This window comes from Mobula birostris, chromosome 9 (genome assembly GCF_030028105.1).
Source record: "Mobula birostris isolate sMobBir1 chromosome 9, sMobBir1.hap1, whole genome shotgun sequence".
In the NCBI taxonomy this organism is placed as follows: domain Eukaryota; kingdom Metazoa; phylum Chordata; class Chondrichthyes; order Myliobatiformes; family Myliobatidae; genus Mobula; species Mobula birostris.
In genome coordinates this window covers 19,625,541-19,643,248 of record NC_092378.1, presented here as the reverse complement: position 1 = coordinate 19,643,248, position 17,708 = coordinate 19,625,541, and the positions used below count along the sequence as shown (strand labels likewise).

Here is a 17,708-nt window from a genome sequence, read left to right as displayed (position 1 = left end):
CTCGTTGTTCTTCAAAACTACAGCAAGCACAGGACCAGAGCTATCAAATGCACCTCATACATTAACCCTTTCATTCCCAGAATCGTTTTGATAAACCTCCTCTCGAACGCCCCCCCCCCCTCCAATGCAAGTACATCCTATCTTAGATATGTGGCCTAAAACTGCTCACAATACTCCAAATCAGGGCTAACCAATGTTTTATAAAGTTTCAAAATGACATCCTTGTTTTTATATTTTACTACTCTTGAAATGAATGCTAACATTGTAATTGCCTTCCTTACTATTGACTCAACCTGCAAGTTAACCTTTTGATAATCCCGCACAAGGACTCTCAAAAGTTTGTACCCAAGTCCCTTTGCATCTCCAATTTCTGAACTTGCTCCCTGTTTAGGAAATAGTCTACACCTTTATTCATTCTAACAAAGTGCAAGACCATACACTGCCCTACACTATATTTCATTGGTCATTTCTTTGGCCATTCTCCTCAACTGTCCAAGTCCTTCTGCAGACTCCCGTTTCCTCAACACTTATTTTTTTCATCCAGGTCAATGATATGTAGCGTGAAAAGTAGCAGACTCAACACTAATAGAGTACCTCTAGTCACTGACAGCCAATCAGAAAAAGTCCTCTTTATTTCCACTCTTTGTCTTCAGCCAGTCAACCAACCCTCTGTTCATGCTATTATCTTTCCTGTAATAACATGGGCTCTTATCTTGTTTAGGTAAGATTAGATTAGATTAAATTTATTAGTGACATGCACATAAAGACATGCAGTGAAATGTTAACAAAGAACATAGTCTGTGGATCTACGTCATGGGGCAAGCCCACAAGTGGCACCATTCTTCCGGTGCCAACATGGCATGCAGCCAACATACAACAATACAGACACATCAGCAGCAAAACAAACCCCCTTCCTACTCTCCCCCCGCCCATTGGGACTCACTGGCACTTGTCCTTGGGCCCTACTGACTGTGGTCCTTGACTTTATGGATTGCAGATCTTTATCTTCAGCACCTGCCAATCCTACCTCCACCTTTGGGGATCATGGGAATCTGATGTCTGGAATTTCCGACCCACCTTGTGTCCCCAGACCTGTCCTGCATGGTCCTCTGATCTTGGGATTCACTGACTTCGGGGTCACTGGCCTTTGTCGTTCGGGTCTGCTGACCTTGGCAGTTACTGGCCTTCACCCTCATTTACGGCACAATGTCAGATGCCTTCTGAAAATCCAAGGAAACAGCTTCTATTTACTCTCTTTTGTCTATGCTAACAAAAGCCAAAAGATTTGTTGGCCAAGATCTTCCCTGAAGGAAATTATGCTGACTCTGGCGCTTATTTTTTCACATACTTCCATATACCCCAGAACCTCATCCTTAATAGTGGACTCTAACATTTTGCCAAACACTGAAATCAGGCAAATTGGCCTATAATTTTGCCTCCTTTCTTAAAGAGTGGAATGACTTTGCAATTTTCCAGACCTTTGGAACCATTCCAGATTCTAATGATTCTTGAAGGATCACTAGTAATGCTTTCAGAATCTCTTTAGCTATCTCTTTCAGAATGCTGGGGTGTAGTCCATTTGGTCCAGGTGGTAGCACCTTCTCCTTAGTAATAGCAATACACTCACTTCTGTCCCCTGTCACTGTCGAATTTCCTACATACTGCAGGTGTCTTCCACAGATAGTTAAAGACTTATTATAATGCAGTGTAATGCCATCCAATGAGTTTGGATGCCACTAAGCATTATAGAACTGTATCACTGCAATCGCCTATTTTAGCTTCATCAGTCCACAGGACTTGTTTCTAAAATGCATCAAGCTTGTTTAGATGTTCCTTTGAACCTTTTGAATAGAACTTTTTGGCCGCAATGAGCAAAGGTATGTTTGGAGAAAAAAGGGTGCAAAATTTCATGAAGAGAACCCCTCTCCAACCGTTAAGCACGGGGGTGGATCAATCATGCTTTGGGCTTGTGTTGCTGCCAGTGGCACGGGGAACATTTACTGGTAGAGGGAAGAATGAATTCAAATAAATACCAGGAAATTCTGGAAGCAAACATCACACCGTCTGTAAAAAGCCGAAGATGAAAAGAGGATGGCTTCTACAACAGGATAATAATCCTAAACACAACTCAAAATCCACAATGGACTACCTCAAGAGGCACAAGCTGAAGGTTTTGCCATGGCCCTCACAGTCCCCTGAACTAAACATCATCGAGAATCTGTGGATAGATCTCAAAAGAGCAGTGCATGCAAGACGGCCCAAGAATCTCACAGAACTAGAAGCCTTTTGCAAGGAAGGATGGGTGAAAATCCCCCAAACAAGAAATGAAAGACTCTTAGCTGGCTACAAAAAGCATTTACAAGCTGTGATACTTGCCAAAGGGGGTGTTACTAAGTACCTGACCATGCAGGGTGCCCAAACTTCTGCTTCAGGCACTTTGTTATTTTGAAACTGTAAAAGATGGAAATAAAAAAGTTTTCTTGCTTAAAATATTAAGGAAATGTGTCATCTTTAACCTTATGCCTTTTGGAAATCAGTTCATCTTTTACTCGCTTAGCTATTCACAATTACAGAAATTTTGGCCAGGGGTGTCCAAACTTTTGTATGCCACTGTGACTTAGGAGCTAAACTAAATAACCTTTATTGTGGTGAAAAACAAACTTGTGAAGCTCACATATTACACTTTTTTATATTCAAAATTGTGTCTTCTTACTTCAAACTAATTGCAATGTTAGACAAAAACTCATAGGCTAAATGAGACAATAGGTATTTTTATGAAGGAAACTATAAAAATGGTTATTTATTTTTATAGTTACCCTCATAAAAAGGTATCTGTGCCAACAGTGAAATATAAGTAAATTCCCATTGAATTCAAAAGCTCTATTCAGCTTTTATTACTTTATGTATTATAATCTGGGTTTGAACGAGCTCCTGATGTTTATTATATTACTGTAGGTTGGCTTGAAATCAATGATTGAACAATTTCCAGATAATCTCAACTTTGTTTTGGTGGATGGTGGCTATATCCTCAGCAATGGGCACAAACAACTCATGTGTTTGGCTCGATCCATTCTCAGCAAAGCCAAAATCCTGTTGCTTGACGAACCTACAGCTCATCTGGACCCTGTGTAAGTCAACATATTGAGTCTCAAGGAATTGGTAAAATGGTGACTTTTTACTTATTTATTAATTTCTCGTGATGTCAGGGCCACTCACTTTCTAAAGCCCAAGGTGGTGGTGGGATATCTCATTGAACTAGTAAATCCTTTAGGTTAAGCTACTTCCACAATGCAGTTGTGTAAAGTAAACAGTTGCAGCACTAGGCCAAGGTAAGGGCTTGCTCATGATCTGAACCTGGAGATATTGCATTTAACTAGTCTGAAACCAAGCTCATTTCTGAAGACCAACAAGCTCATAGAAGGCCAAATGAAAGACAAGACTTGTACATAAACACGAGAAGGTCTGCAGATGCCAAAAATCCAAAGCAACATGCACAAAATGCTGGAGGAATTCAGCAGATTAGGCAGTATCTATGGAAAGAATAGATAGTCGACATTTCGGGCCAAGACCTACCTTCGGGACTGAGAAGAAAAGGAGAAGGTGCCAGAATAGAAAGGTTGGGGAGGGGAAGAAGGCTAGTTAGAAGGTGATAGGTGAAGCCAGGTGGTTGGGAAAAGTCAACGACTGGAGAAGGAATCTGATAGGAGAGAAGAGTGGTCCATAGGAGAAAGGGAAGGAGGAAATGACCCAGAGAAAATGTATATGCCGATGAGAAGATATTAAAGATAAAATAAATTATACATAATTTTGTCCTCTTTTGTGTCTCTCTCATCTTTAAGTTAATATATTTATGACACTATTGAATTTCAATATCTGTGTTTGTGCCATGATTATTAATAATTTTATTCAAAAAATTTGAAAATATATTTGAAATAGGCAAGTATGGATCACTATTTAGAAGAATGACAATCTCAAATGATACTAATATTATTTGAAATCATGTCCATTGCTTGAGAAATAATTGAGATATGCTATAAAATGACAATATGGAATTTAAGTCTTCTTCTTTCAACAGGACATTCCAAATCATAAGGAAGACACTTAAGCATACATTTTCAAATTGTACCGTTATACTCTCAGAACATAGGATAGAAGCTCTCCTTGAATGCCAGCAATTTTTGGTATGTCCTTTTGTGTCTCATCTGTTTCTTGTGTTATCTGGGCAGGGCATTTTTATGTGAAGCAGAGCATAATACAGAATGTGTATAGGTGCAAAGGTCAAATACTGTATCTCTTGGCAGGAACAGAGAAATCTGGATTAAACATTATGTACTGTAGCTCTGTGGTAAAACATGATGTTCATAATAAAACTGATCCTGTAGAAAATACCTGTCAGATTACCCCATGCTCTCTTTTTCATTATCATTCCTTTTGTCACTTGATCACTCCTGCCTCCCACCGTATCATGGATTCTCTCCTTAGTTCATTCCAATTCTTTTTCGTCCATAGCACCATCATACTTTCTAATCTATAGCTTTTTCCCAGTTCTGATGAAAAGTCATCAGGCTAACTCCCTCCATTGACATCGCTTGTTTTGCTGGGTATATCCTCATTAAGGTCATTGATAGAGATAGAAAGCAAAATTTCTACCTCTATGCTGGAGGAACTCAGCAGGTCAGGCAGCATCTATGGAAATGAATAAATAGTCGACATTTCAGACTGAGACCCTTCTTCAGGACTGGAAAGGAAGGGACAAGATGCCAGAATAAAAAGGTGGGGGGAGAGGAAGGAGGACAAGCTAGGAGGTGATAGGTGGAGCCAGGTGGGTGGGAAAAGTAAACGGCAGGAGAAGGAGGAATCTGATAGGAGAGGTGAGTGGACTATAAGAGAAAGGAAAGCAGGAGGGGCAACAGGGGGGAGTGAGAGGTATGCGAAGAGAAAAGGTAAGAGGCCAGAGTGGGGAATTTAAGAAGAGGGCACGGGAGGCAACCTTTTTTTAACTGGAAGGAGAAAGCGATTTTCATGCCATCAGGTTGGAGGCTACGCAGATGGAATATGAGGTGTTGCTCCTCCACCCTGAGAGTGGCCTCATCATGGCAAAAGAGGAGGCAGTAGACCAACATGTCGGAATGGGAATAGAGATAGGAGATAGGATGGGTTATGTGCCAGGAAGGAGATTAGTGGGGAGGGACAAATGGACGAGAGAATCACAGAGAAAGGGATTTCTGTGGAAAGCTGAAAATGAGGGGAGGAAGGATCTCATTGAACATAGCGGAAGTTACGGAGAATGAGGTGCTGAATGTGATGGCTCATGAGGTGGTTGGTGAGCACAAGAGGCTTCTCTGTCAATCTATGCATAATTTTTCTCTGCAACAGTAAGGGGGTGTGATCCAAAGGCTATGGGGTGTTCACTTCCATCACTCATAACATGTCACATGACTGCACCTGTAACACAAGGTGAGACGTCACACGCGAGATTCACTGGACAATGTGGATTATATTGTGAGAGTACAGTGTCTGACATCGCCACTTCCTTTGTCTTTTGGAAAGCCACCTTACACTTGGAATTGACAAACCCTACAAAGGAACATGGCTGTGGCACATTCTTTGGCCTTGAGGCACCAACCACTGCATGAATTTGACTAGCGGCCAGAGGAGGAATATCTGCACATGGACCAAAAATTGACATCAGGGGTGATGATCTGTCAGTAGTGTAAATCGTTGACTAAAGAGGAATTAATGGAATTTCTGAACTCCAAAAGCAATTGCGAGTGCTTCCTGCTCAATCTGGACATAATAGCTTTCTGCTTGCTTAATTTCCTTGATGTGACAGTGGCAATGGCATGATGAGTGAGATAACAGCCTCCATACCATGTGTCACAGGCCAACTATAGAGTCAATGACCGGTCGAAGTGTGTGAGTGCTTCAGATTGTGACAAAGCTGTTTTGGCATTTTTAAAAGCCCCTTCACAGTGATCTGTCCGCTGCCAGGTTGTTGATTTATTTAAGAGCTCTTGAAGTGGCTTCAGCATGCTAGCTAGGTTAGGAAGAAATTTTACATAGTATGTTAGAATCCTAAGAAAGATCTTAATTGACTTGCATTCTGTGGTGATGGAGCCTCCATGATTGCCTTCACCTTTGGTGCCTTGCGAAGCCCTGATTTGTCAATCACATGGTCCAAATATTCAACTGAAGGTCAGAAGAACTCACTCTTCTCCTTTTGGACCCTTAGCCCATATTCATTGAGTCTTTCAGTGGTAGCATCCATGTTTTTTAGGTGCTCACACTCATTTTCCCCAGTAATGCCTTATGAGTAAGTCAACCAAATAGCATTACACCCCTGTTGACCCAAATAGGATCTCGTCCGTTGCTCGCTGAAAAAGTGCGGGAGTTGAGGCAATGCCAAAGGGAAGTCTTTGGTACTTGAACATTCCTTTCTGAGTCAGTGTGGTCAACAGTTCCTGTGACTCTGGCTCCACATGTATCTGCAAGCACGTTTGCCACAAATCAATCTTGCTAAATGTCTGTCCTCTGGCCGATCCTGCAGGATGGTCACCAATAAGGGGAAGAGGGTATTGTTCAGCCGTAATAATTGGGTTAATGGTTACCTTGGGGAAGTCTCCACAAAGCCTTAAGATCCATCCCTTTTTGGGACAGGGACCACTGGAGTTGCCCATTTACTTACACCCACTGGTTCCAATACCTTACTCTGGACCAGTCTTTCCAATTCTCCATTGAATACATATGTGTGTTTCTTCAATAGACCAGTGCTCCCACCAGTAAGTGCACCTCATATCAGTTGAGTTTGAACTGCTGCATTGATGAGCAGCCCAGAAGCACTGGATATCTACCTTTAACAAGATTCAGTGGAAATTTCTTTCTCTGTCTGTTAATCTCCATTGTAACATGTTACCACTCCCCTCGTTGGGTCAACCTCATCAGTGTAAGACTTTAAAGTCAATCTTGCCCTTTTTGGGATGAGATGCTGCAATTTCTCCTTGTAAGCTGTCTCTGATACCAGCAATACTGCAACACCCATGTCCACCTGCATCCACACCGTGACCCCAGCTTCTCACACGGTCACCCAATAGCCGTCATTGTGTCCTGAAACAGATAAAACATGAAAAGCTTCTTTAACTACAGAGTGAAAGTCACTCAGTCCATCCTCAGTATGTTCCATCTTGTTCACTGTTTTTCCAAAAGTTATTTTTCTTTATTAAAGTGATTTTGTTTTTTTTTACTTTTACAGACATAGCCACTATGTTCCCTTTTTGCCACACTTCAGCAATCTAAATCCTTATACCAGCATTCTTTTACTGAATGCCCAGTTTTGCCACAATGGTAACATTAATTCCCAATAAGTGTTTTATTCTTAAAGTCAATAGAAACTTTATGATCTTGGGAAGATGTGCTTGATAGCTGTGCTTCTTTAGCTGCCATCTTCATAGTTGTACTAATCTCAAATGCCTTCTGTAATGTTAGTCAGTCTTCTGTAAGCAAGTGTTTCTGAATTGCTTCACGACGCAGACTGCATACGAGTCTATCACATAATGTGTCATTCATCAACTGCCCAAAATAACGTCAATTGCTTCAGCACTACCACAAAATATGAAATAGACTCGACTTCTTCTTGATTCCTTTTATGAAATCTGAACTTCCCAGCAATAATCAAAGGTTTAGGTGACTAGTGGTCCTTTAAGACTTTAACTATGTCCTCATAAGGCAGGTTGCACTAGACAGCGTAATAAATTAAATGTTTTTGCACCCATCACAGCCAGAAAAGTAGGAACACGAATATCATCTGAAATTTGATTTGCTGGAGCAAAATATTCAAATGTTTCAGTGTATGATCTCCATTGCTCTGTTGTTTCATCATATGGCCCCATACTTCTAAACATTTCACCATGTTCAAACACAGTCGTGTACCAGAACAGCTGACTTGTCTTATCCATCTCCCTCTCCCTCCCTTATCTATTTTATTTAGCCATCCCGTTTTCGTTCTCTCCCCTTGGATTCTTCACTCACCATGCTCCCTGTGGCCATTTTCTTTTTGTTCACACACATTTTACACTGCCAGCGTTGCACACATATTTTTCTTGCCAAAAGGAACAAAACAATAAATATCACATGAGGACTTCTCAACTCATGGCCAGTTGCTATATTTGTGGTACTGGGAATCTGGGTGCCCGTGAATAACACACATGAGGGACGTTAAGGTGAGGATCAAATGAGCAGCGGTTTATTTTTAATTGTGAGTCATCTACCCAGAATGCACTCTCACATTACGCTCAGTACGTGACACACAGGGAAGCTTGACAGCAATTAATAAAGGTCAAAATATACATAACATTTCCTTCCATGCACATACCTCTGTAAGCGACCAAGATGTTACATCTTCCCATTTACATCCTCCCTCATCTCCATTCAGGGCCCCAAACAGTCCTTCCAAGTGAGGCAACATTTCACCTGCAAATCTGTTGGGGTTGCCTATTGTATCCAGTGCTCCTGATGCGGCAGCCTCTACATTGGTGAAACCCAACACAAATTGGGGTCCACTTTCTTGAACACCTCTGCCCTATCCACCAAAAGCAGAATTTTCTGGTGACCAACCCTCTTAATACCTATTCTGTTCCTACATGTTGGTACATGGCCTCCTCTTTTGCCTCAGTGAGACCACTCTCAGGGTGGAGGAGCAAAAGTCTTGTATATATGGGTAGCCTCGAACCCAATGGATGAAAATCGATTTCCTTTTCCCACTCTGGCTCTTAACTCTTCTCCTCATCTGCCTATCGCCTCCCCCTGGTGACCCTCCTTCTTCCCTTTCTCCCATTGTCCTGTCTCCTCACTTATCAGATTCCTTCTTCTCCAGCCCTTTACCTTTCCCACCCCCTGGCTTCACCTATCATCTTCCAGCTAGTCCTCCTTCTCCTCCACACACCTTTTCATTCTGGCATTTCCCCCTTCCTTTCCTGTCCCAAGGAAAGATCTTGGCTTGAAACGTTGACGTTTTATTGACTTCCATTGATGCTGCTTGACCTACTGATTTCCATCAGCATTTTGTGTGTTTTGCTCTGGATTTCCAGCATCTATAAAATCTTTTGTGTTTAACATTAGATATTGCTCATTTTCCTGAAAGGTTTGACAAGTTACCTGACTTGCAGTTTTGTTCCCCCATTCCCCCTTAAATGTGCAAATTTTCAATTCATCTGAAATACCAGGAAAGATCAGCTTCTCTGTGAGACATATTTTCTGATCATTTCCACTTTAATACTGCCAAAAATATCATTTTAAGGCGTGGTATCAACGGAGCCAGTACCTTGAGCATATTTTGTGGTGTTTTATTATTGTTTCACTAATATCCCTTGAAAAGAAATGTATTTCCTTAAAGAATTGAACTAAATAACCAGAGATCTTTTCCCTGGGTGGAAATGGCTAATTTGAGAGGGATGTAACTTCAAGGTAATTGGTAGAAAGTATATGGGGATGTCAGAGGTAATTTTTTTACACCGATTGGTAAATGCATGTAATGTGCTGTCAGGGGTGGTGGTAGAGGCAGATATACGAGGGACATCTAAGGGACTTAGATATGCACATAAATGATAGTGTGCTGTACTGTTCTATGTGAAATAGATTTTTCTTTTAGAAACTCATTATACAAAATGAAATTTGTTACTTTCTCAATGGAAGGTGACAAATGAGAGACTCCTTTGTCTAATCATTGATTGTGTGTTTAATTTTAGGTAATTGAAGGATGTTCAGTCAAACAATTTGATGCTCTGCAGAAGCTTCTCACTGAAGCAAACCTTTTCAAGCAGGTCTTTGGACATTCGGACCGTGCAAAGCTCTTTACAGCTCATAGACGGAACTCAAGCAAAAGGAAAACGCGACCTAAAATAACTGCCTTACAGGAGGAGGCAGAAGAAGACCTCCAAGAAACAAGGCTATGAAGCTACAAAGACCAAAATGCACAAAGTTCTCTCGAATCTATTGAAAGCAGAGAGCTTCACAACTGCAGAATACTGGCTCTGCAATATTCCAAGCAAACTGGTGGTTATATAACTGTATCCTGTTCAAATCTTCATGAACTATTAGGTTAATATATGTAACTACTTATTTACATTGAAATTACTCAACAAGTGACTTATGTAGGACCTAGTATATTAGACTAATCTTCCAAACTTGGCAAAGCTCTATTGCAATTATGGCTCTTCCATCCTATGATTCAACTATCTTCCATTGCTACCATAATAGGAGCTTTATCAATCACCTGTCCTGTGATATCACCATAGATCTTGTCTTTTGGGGAGATTACTGGCGGTGGAAACAAAGTCTTTGACTGCAACCAACTTGAGAGTCTTACATTTGCACACAATATTTGCTGACAAGTACTATGATCTTCATTTATGAACTGCTCCAGTAAAGACAGGAAACACAGGAAAGGTCAGAAAACTTCCACAAGCAGAGATGCATCATTGTTCTGAAGTATTGTTCTTTACGTTACTCTATTTTTTTAAAAATATAAATAGTATGTAGGTGAAAGACAACCATGTATTTTTAAATACATATTTCAAATTGTAGCCCTTGCCCAGGCAAGGGTAAAATTTCACTTTAATACAAAAATTTTAAATGCATGCTTTGTATGTATTCATTGATCACTGGAGAGTATTTTGTAGTCATCAGACTCCTGAAAAAGGTCAAAGTTATAGATACAGTATGGAAAGAGGTCCTTCAGCCTATTGTAAACCACCCATTTACACTAATCCTATATTAATTCCATACTTTATTCTCCCCACTGTCCAATTCATCTACACACTGGGGAAATCTTAATGTCTAATTAACTTACCTGTGGGACTTAGGAGGAAGTCCATCTAGCCACATGTATTCTCTGAGGCACTGATTGACCTTATGCCTCTGGCACTGTACCACTGTGCAGACAATTTGCATTCTCCAAAGCATTATATATATTTTTAAAGCAGTTATCTTTGGAATGTGTGATCAGGACACAGCCAGCATCTATTTCCTATGACCTCTTGCCCATGAGGTTGTGGTGTTTCTGCCATATTTGATAGGAAGTCCCAAGATTTTGTCCTTCTGTCATCACATTTTATAGAAAATTGTTACAGTTCAAAACTAATCTTTAAAAGTTGGATTTTTTATATATATTTGGACATTTATAATAAGTGTGTTTAATATTTAAAAGGGGAAATCAATTGCACTGTAAACAAGTGTATACTATATAACTAATCAATATTTTAAGAAATATCTCCATTAGCTAATGTTAGGAATTCTTTAATTCTGTTGTATAAGGAATAGGACTATAAATGATTCAATACAGAGCCTAGTTTACCTTACCCTAAACTTAGAACTGCCTACATGTTAGGCCTAGCACAAATAGTTCAAAAGCAAGAAAATAGTCATAAGTTTTACTATTGTTATTGTATGACCAAGGCATTGGGCAAAATTCATGTTCAGATAGTTAATGTACATTGGTGACTTTATTTAATCACTTTGAAATATGTGAAACAAAACTTGTGCATGAAATAAAAATATTTATCTGTACAAATGCCATATAAGCTGATTTATTGTTACGCTGGACATATCTCTACTCATTCTTCATATTCAAGCTGAAAAATTAAATGGGCGAGATTTGGCTTAATAATAAATATTGGGTGATATCGGTGACATGTACATTTCCAACAGGTTAACCATCTCCAAATGTGAGGGTTTTGCACATGTGTGCACCTAGCTGTGCAACTGGGCAGAGGAGGGAAAGCACTCTATCAATCAATATGTGATAGTCAGAACTTCCATACAAGAGGAGATTGTATGGCTGTGACTGTGTGGCTAGGCATCGCTCAAATACCGTCTATAAATTTGCTGATGATACAACCATTGTTGGTAGAATCTCAGGTGGTGATGAGAGGGCGTACAGGAGCAAGATATGCCAACTAGTGAAATTGTGTCGCAGCAACAACCTGGCACTCAATATCAGTAAGATGAAAGAGCTGATTGTGGACTTCAGGAAGGGTAAAACGAAGGAACACATACCAATCCTCATAGGGGGATCAGAAGTGGAGAGAGTGAGCAGTTTCAAATTCCTGGGTGTCAAGATATTGGAGGATCTAACCTGGTCCCAATGTATCGATGCAGTTATAAAGAAGGCAAGACAATGGCTATAATTCATTAGGAGTATGAAGAGATTTGGTATGTTAACAAATACACTCAAAAACTTCTATAGATGTACCATGGAGAGCATTCTGACAGGCCGCATCACTGTCTGGTATGGAGGGGCTACTGCACAGGACCGAAAGAAGCTGCAGAAGGTTGGAGCTGACTAGATTTACATCTTGGGTACTAGCCAACAAAGTACCCAGGACATCTTCGAGGAGTGGTGTCTCAGAAAGGCAGCGTCCATTATTAAGGACCTCTAGCACCCAGGACATGCCCTTTTCTCACTGTTACCATCAGGTAGGAGATATAGAAGCCTGAAGGCTCACACTCAGCGATTCAGGAACAGCTTCTTCCCCTCTGCCATCTGATTCCCAAATGGACATTGAACCCTTGAACACTACCTCACTTTTTTAATATACAAACATAGTTATTTGTTTTTTGCATGTTTTTAATCTATTCAAAATATGTATATTCTAACTTATTCTGAATAGATTGAACTGCTGCTAAGTTAACAAATTTCATGACACACGCTGGTGATAATAAACCCGATTCTGATTCTGAATAACAGCAGAATGAGCCTTCACTGCAGCACTAAGACTTTAAGAGTTGCTGATGTAAAGGAAACTATTATTTTTATACTTTTACATGTGTCAATAGGAGACACTTATTCCATAATGGCCACTTGGAAAGGACGGGCTCCAAGCTCGTACCTTGTTATTAGGTGGAGGACTCTATGGTCCTTCACAGTGACCACAGACTTTCCAGAACAAAGGGCAGCCCAGTAGAGCTGTTAATGAATCACTGTAACAGCACTAGCAACATGGCTTCAATTCCACCATTCTGTCGAGAGCTTGGATGATCTCCCCAGAAACATGAGGGCTCCCTCCAGTTAACCTGATGGCATAGACATTTTATTCTTAAACTTCCAGTAATTGAACCCTCCCTTCACCATCCCTCTTTCCCATTTCCCTCTGTCACCTCATCTCCTGACCTGCCCATCACCTCCCTCTGGTGGTGGTACTCCTTCTCTTTCTTCTATTGTCTTCTACTCTCTCCTAAAAGATTCTCCCTCCTCCAGTCCTTTATTGCTTTCACCAATCAACTTCCCAGCTCTTTACTTCACTGCTCCCCCTCCCAGTTTCACCTATCACCTACCAGCTTGTACTTCTTCCTCCCCTCAACCCACCTTCTTACTCTGACTCCTCATCTTTTCCAGTCCTGATGAAGGGCCTCTGCCTGAAGCATGCCTGTATATTCCTTTCCACAGATGCTGCTTGACTTGCTGAGTTCCTCCAGCATTTTGAGTGTTGCCTCACCTTATGGCAAACTGGCACTATATACCATTTCCTGAGAAGAGGGCAAAGTGAAACATACACATTTCTAAGGCCAGCTATCAACATAGCATTTGAAGTTTGGACATCAGAAGGTAAGACATGGAGTTCCTCATGTACCAGAAGAATTTCTCAGTAATATTCCTTTCCAAAATGACCAGAATGTAGGTTTAAACAAAAAAATCTCCCAAACATCAGTTCCTGCTGCCACTGTTTTTATGCCAATTTCTTTTGCAAGGGGGAAGCAGGAGAAAGCATTTTATGGTCATTATGAATGAATTGTTGCCAGTATGTGGAAATTTTGCAACATAAGAGAAAATGAAGGACAGGTATGGGTTAGTAAACTGAGCAATTAATGATTTAAGGGAATACAGCACCAGAAAATGCATTAAATTTCTTTGATAATTTGCATAGTCCTGGAATTGGCTTGGACAGTTGGAGTTGCATTCTTTACAACGTGCTTTACCACTATTCTCTTGCTATTGGGCTTACATTCTATGATGTAAACAACTCCTTCTGCCAAGAAAGCCTTTCACAATGACCTTGGGTGTTCTCTTTCACTCCGGTTAGCCAATACTGATTCTTCCATAACTTTGAATCAGCAATACCTCCAATGCAACCTCTCTGAGAGTCACAGACAATCTTTAAGGAGTCCTCAACAGTAATGCCAATGGGCTCTCTGCTGAGGAATTGCCCTGAACCAATCACAGAAACTGGCAGAAGTGGATATTGGATCATCACACTCCATGCACACGCCTTCAATGTAATCACCCTAGACACTTTATAGACTCTCACTTCACAAACATCCGAAAATCATATTGATGCAGAGTAACAAAAAAAATACAAATCACGTTCCTTTATCCTATGCCTTCAGCACCGGCTGCTTCTGTTCTCCCTACAGATCAGGTTGTGACACTTGTTAAAGAAACTCTCATTTTTCATGTCATTATTGTAAACCAAACTGCTTGCAATTTCACCCTTTCCATCGACCTATTAAAATGGTCACTACAGTATATACACCAGTCAATGTAGTTGGTGGTTACTTCCTTTATGATCTGATGCTCAAAGCAGTAATTGTGACTCACGATGCAAGAAAAGATTTGGTTAAAGTCAGATAATTCTTCCTTGTTTCTCTTCATACATTTTACTTCAGTAAATTCCATTACATTCATTTTAAAAAATAAGTACAAGATTTCTGCAGAGAGCTTCTATACAAACTGTAATATTTATCCATACATGCACTGTGAATTGTTAGCCATTGCAGTATAACTGCAGACTTGCGACCAACCATACATTACATAAAAAAGAGAAATTATGAAGAGATAGAATTCCATTAAAACATTTCATATGGCTTCTTGTATTGAATGAAAATCTCCATTTCCATTTACATTTATTGCCACATTCTACTCATCGGATAAAATCCAATGAAAGGAGGTTTTTTTAATATTAAAAAATGTAAATACATTTGAGCATATTACACATATCATGCCATGGATACCAAGTATGTATCACATGGTTCTTCTTGCTTCATAATATATATAATTCTGTGGAAAAACCCTGAATAAAAAAATGTTAACAATGATTGCAAATATGTGCAACAAACCATTTGCTTTTTGTATAAATTCTTCTCGCATCAAAAAAAAACACACAACCATTTTAGGTACACAACTCAAGAATTCAATAAATCTGAAAGGCAGCAACTAAAAATAGTGCTTTTATCACAGCACTGTCAAATACTCAATATGTAATCACTGTGGTCCCAAATAAACATCTAGCAATAAAGAGCAATTTTACATTTAATTAATATTTTACAGATCTATGTTTTACACTGTTAAATTGAAGACTTGGAAATCATGTTTTCTGAGAGAATTGTCTTCTTATTTGTTGTTATTGGCATCATGTACAGTTTTGCCGAGTTTCCAAATTTCCATGGATGTATTGTTATTTGATTCTAAATGCCTTGTATTACTGCTGCTGTGGTGAATACGGTGTGCATTATTCTGGAGTACGGGTAGGTGCGACTTCACCCTTGAGAGGCCCAATCTGCTCACTCTTTTAACGTTGTTACTTGATGTGGGTGTGCCATTTCTTAGAGTACAATCAGAAACCTGCAAGAGTAAGGAAACAACTGTTGTACTGTACAATAAAAAATTATTTTCTAGCACGTCTCCAAAATTATGAATTCAAATGATATTTATTGACTTTTCATGCTGAAAACAAATCTTCCGTTACAACCATCTCTATGGAATTTTGTATCCTTTGCTCATCAGCACAAGTCTGTAGAGCATGGCTCCACATTTGTAATCCTCAAAAAGGTGTCAGGGAAAAATATTATTTGGTCCTGGAAACAGAAGAATTAAAAATAAAAGTCAAACTACTATGTTGGCATCTTAAACATCAGTAGTTAGGACTCAGCTGGAGTGGTGTTCAAACTTGATCAAAGGTGTAAATGGCCTAAAAGCGACAGTGAAGTTGACAAGGAATTTGCCAGGGATGGGACTTATAATTTACAAATAACAATATTACAGTCCCTGGAACAGAAAAGATTTTAGAATCAGAATCAGATTTAACATCACCAGCATATGTAATGAAATTTGTTACCTTTGAGGCAGCGGTAGAGTGCAATACATAATAATAGAGAAAAAAAAAACAATTACAGTACAGTAAGTGTGTAAACAAATTAAGAGGAGAAAAAGTAAAAATAAAAATGTAGTGAAATAGAGTTCATAGGTTCAAAGTGATAACAAACAGCACTTGTACATTTGTAATCAGCCAGAAAATCATCAGAGGGTTCCAGAAATGCATTCAAATTAAATCAGTCATTATGCAAGATAAGTAACAATTTCTAATGTGAAACCGAGAGTGCTGTGACTGCACAGTGGAAAGCTCAGGGTTTATATCTCCACATTTGTAGGGAGCTCAAATTCATACAAAAAGCCCCTTTGATCAACTGGAATTACTTCAGGGAACAAGGGAGCACAAATAGCAGGTAATTCATTAAATCAACATCATTCTCACTGGAATTCAGAAGAATATAGGATAATCTCATTAACACTTACAAGTGTTGAAAGGCCTCGTGGAAAGAATGTTTCCTACAGTGGGGGAGTCTAAGGCCACGTCCACACTAGACCGGATAATTTTGAAAACGCTGGTTTCGCGTAAAAACGATAGGCGTCCACACCAGGCGTTTTTGAAAATACCTCTGTCCACATTAAAACGGGTATTTGGGCGAATCCAGTCCTACTGGGCATGCGCAGGACACATCTACAGAAAACAAGCGAAGAGGAAACGGTATACTATTTCCGTTTCCGCAGCAGCGTTGTGCTATTTCCATTGGTCAAAATCTAGAGTACCTACAACAACAGCGAAAGAAAGTTTTCAACAATGTTTTCAAGGAATATAAAGAAAACCTCCACTGGAAAAAGACGTTTGGACAGACGATGAAGTCAAGCTGCTTCTGCGAGTTACAAACGACTACAAAGTCAGCAAAGCAGTGGAGAACGTGGACTGGGCGCCGTGCCAAACCAAATACAACGGCATCCTCGACCGCTATAAAGAACAGTACCTCGCGGCAGAGCGGTCGGGATCTCTGGGTAAGGACTACCCGCACAAATTGGACGATATAACCAAGACAATTAAAAAAACAAATACTGGAGCGTATGGAGGCAAGCAACAGGGAGTTCACAGACAGTATGACCTGGCTGACGACGAACATTGAAAAACTGACTAACTGTTGCAGAGGAATTTACAATGATGAGGAATATGATGGCTTCCCCCCAGTACTTTTCACCACCACAATACCAGCCTCACAGCCACTACAACAGCTACACATACGGACACACAGACCCCCGCGTGGCCCCACCAACATCCTCCCCACTCCCACAGAGGGGTCACCCTGGAAACATTTCCTACAGCCATAGTCTCTTCACCGATGAAAGGGACGACAGCTACAACTAAATGCAGTAAGGCCTGTTACTGGGCAACAGTGAAATTTGCTGTTACCTCATCTGTTTGTCTTTACTTTTGCCATGTCTTTCTGTATTATTTTGCTGTATTTAACATATGCAATAAAATGAGTTACTGGGCAAAAGTGATTTTATTTTTACCTGAGTAAAAGTGAAACTTACAATTTTCCTTTTTTGGCCTTAACATTTTCACATCTATGCCAAACATAAGCTACTACTTAAAAGTGACATTTGTTGTCAT

General features: G+C 40.0%; 2 protein-coding genes across 4 annotated transcripts in view; one reads left to right on the top strand and one right to left on the bottom strand.

Moving 5' to 3' along the window:
* The window catches only part of cftr (CF transmembrane conductance regulator), a 151,631-nt gene extending 140,102 nt beyond the window's left edge, over window positions 1-11,529 (top strand). The window contains exons 25-27 of the mRNA XM_072267581.1: window positions 2,956-3,128; window positions 4,076-4,181; window positions 9,741-11,529. Of these exons, the coding sequence (XP_072123682.1) occupies window positions 2,956-3,128; window positions 4,076-4,181; window positions 9,741-9,947 (486 nt within the window). The 3' untranslated portion in view covers window positions 9,948-11,529. The remainder of the gene's footprint in view (window positions 1-2,955; window positions 3,129-4,075; window positions 4,182-9,740) is intronic.
* Window positions 11,530-14,617: 3,088 nt separating this feature from the next.
* Window positions 14,618-17,708, bottom strand: part of cttnbp2 (cortactin binding protein 2) — a 153,747-nt gene continuing 150,656 nt past the window's right edge. For all 3 annotated transcript variants that reach the window (XM_072267577.1, XM_072267580.1, XM_072267578.1), the window contains one exon: window positions 14,618-15,610. In XM_072267577.1, the coding sequence (XP_072123678.1) occupies window positions 15,380-15,610 (231 nt within the window). In that variant the 3' untranslated portion in view covers window positions 14,618-15,379. The remainder of the gene's footprint in view (window positions 15,611-17,708) is intronic.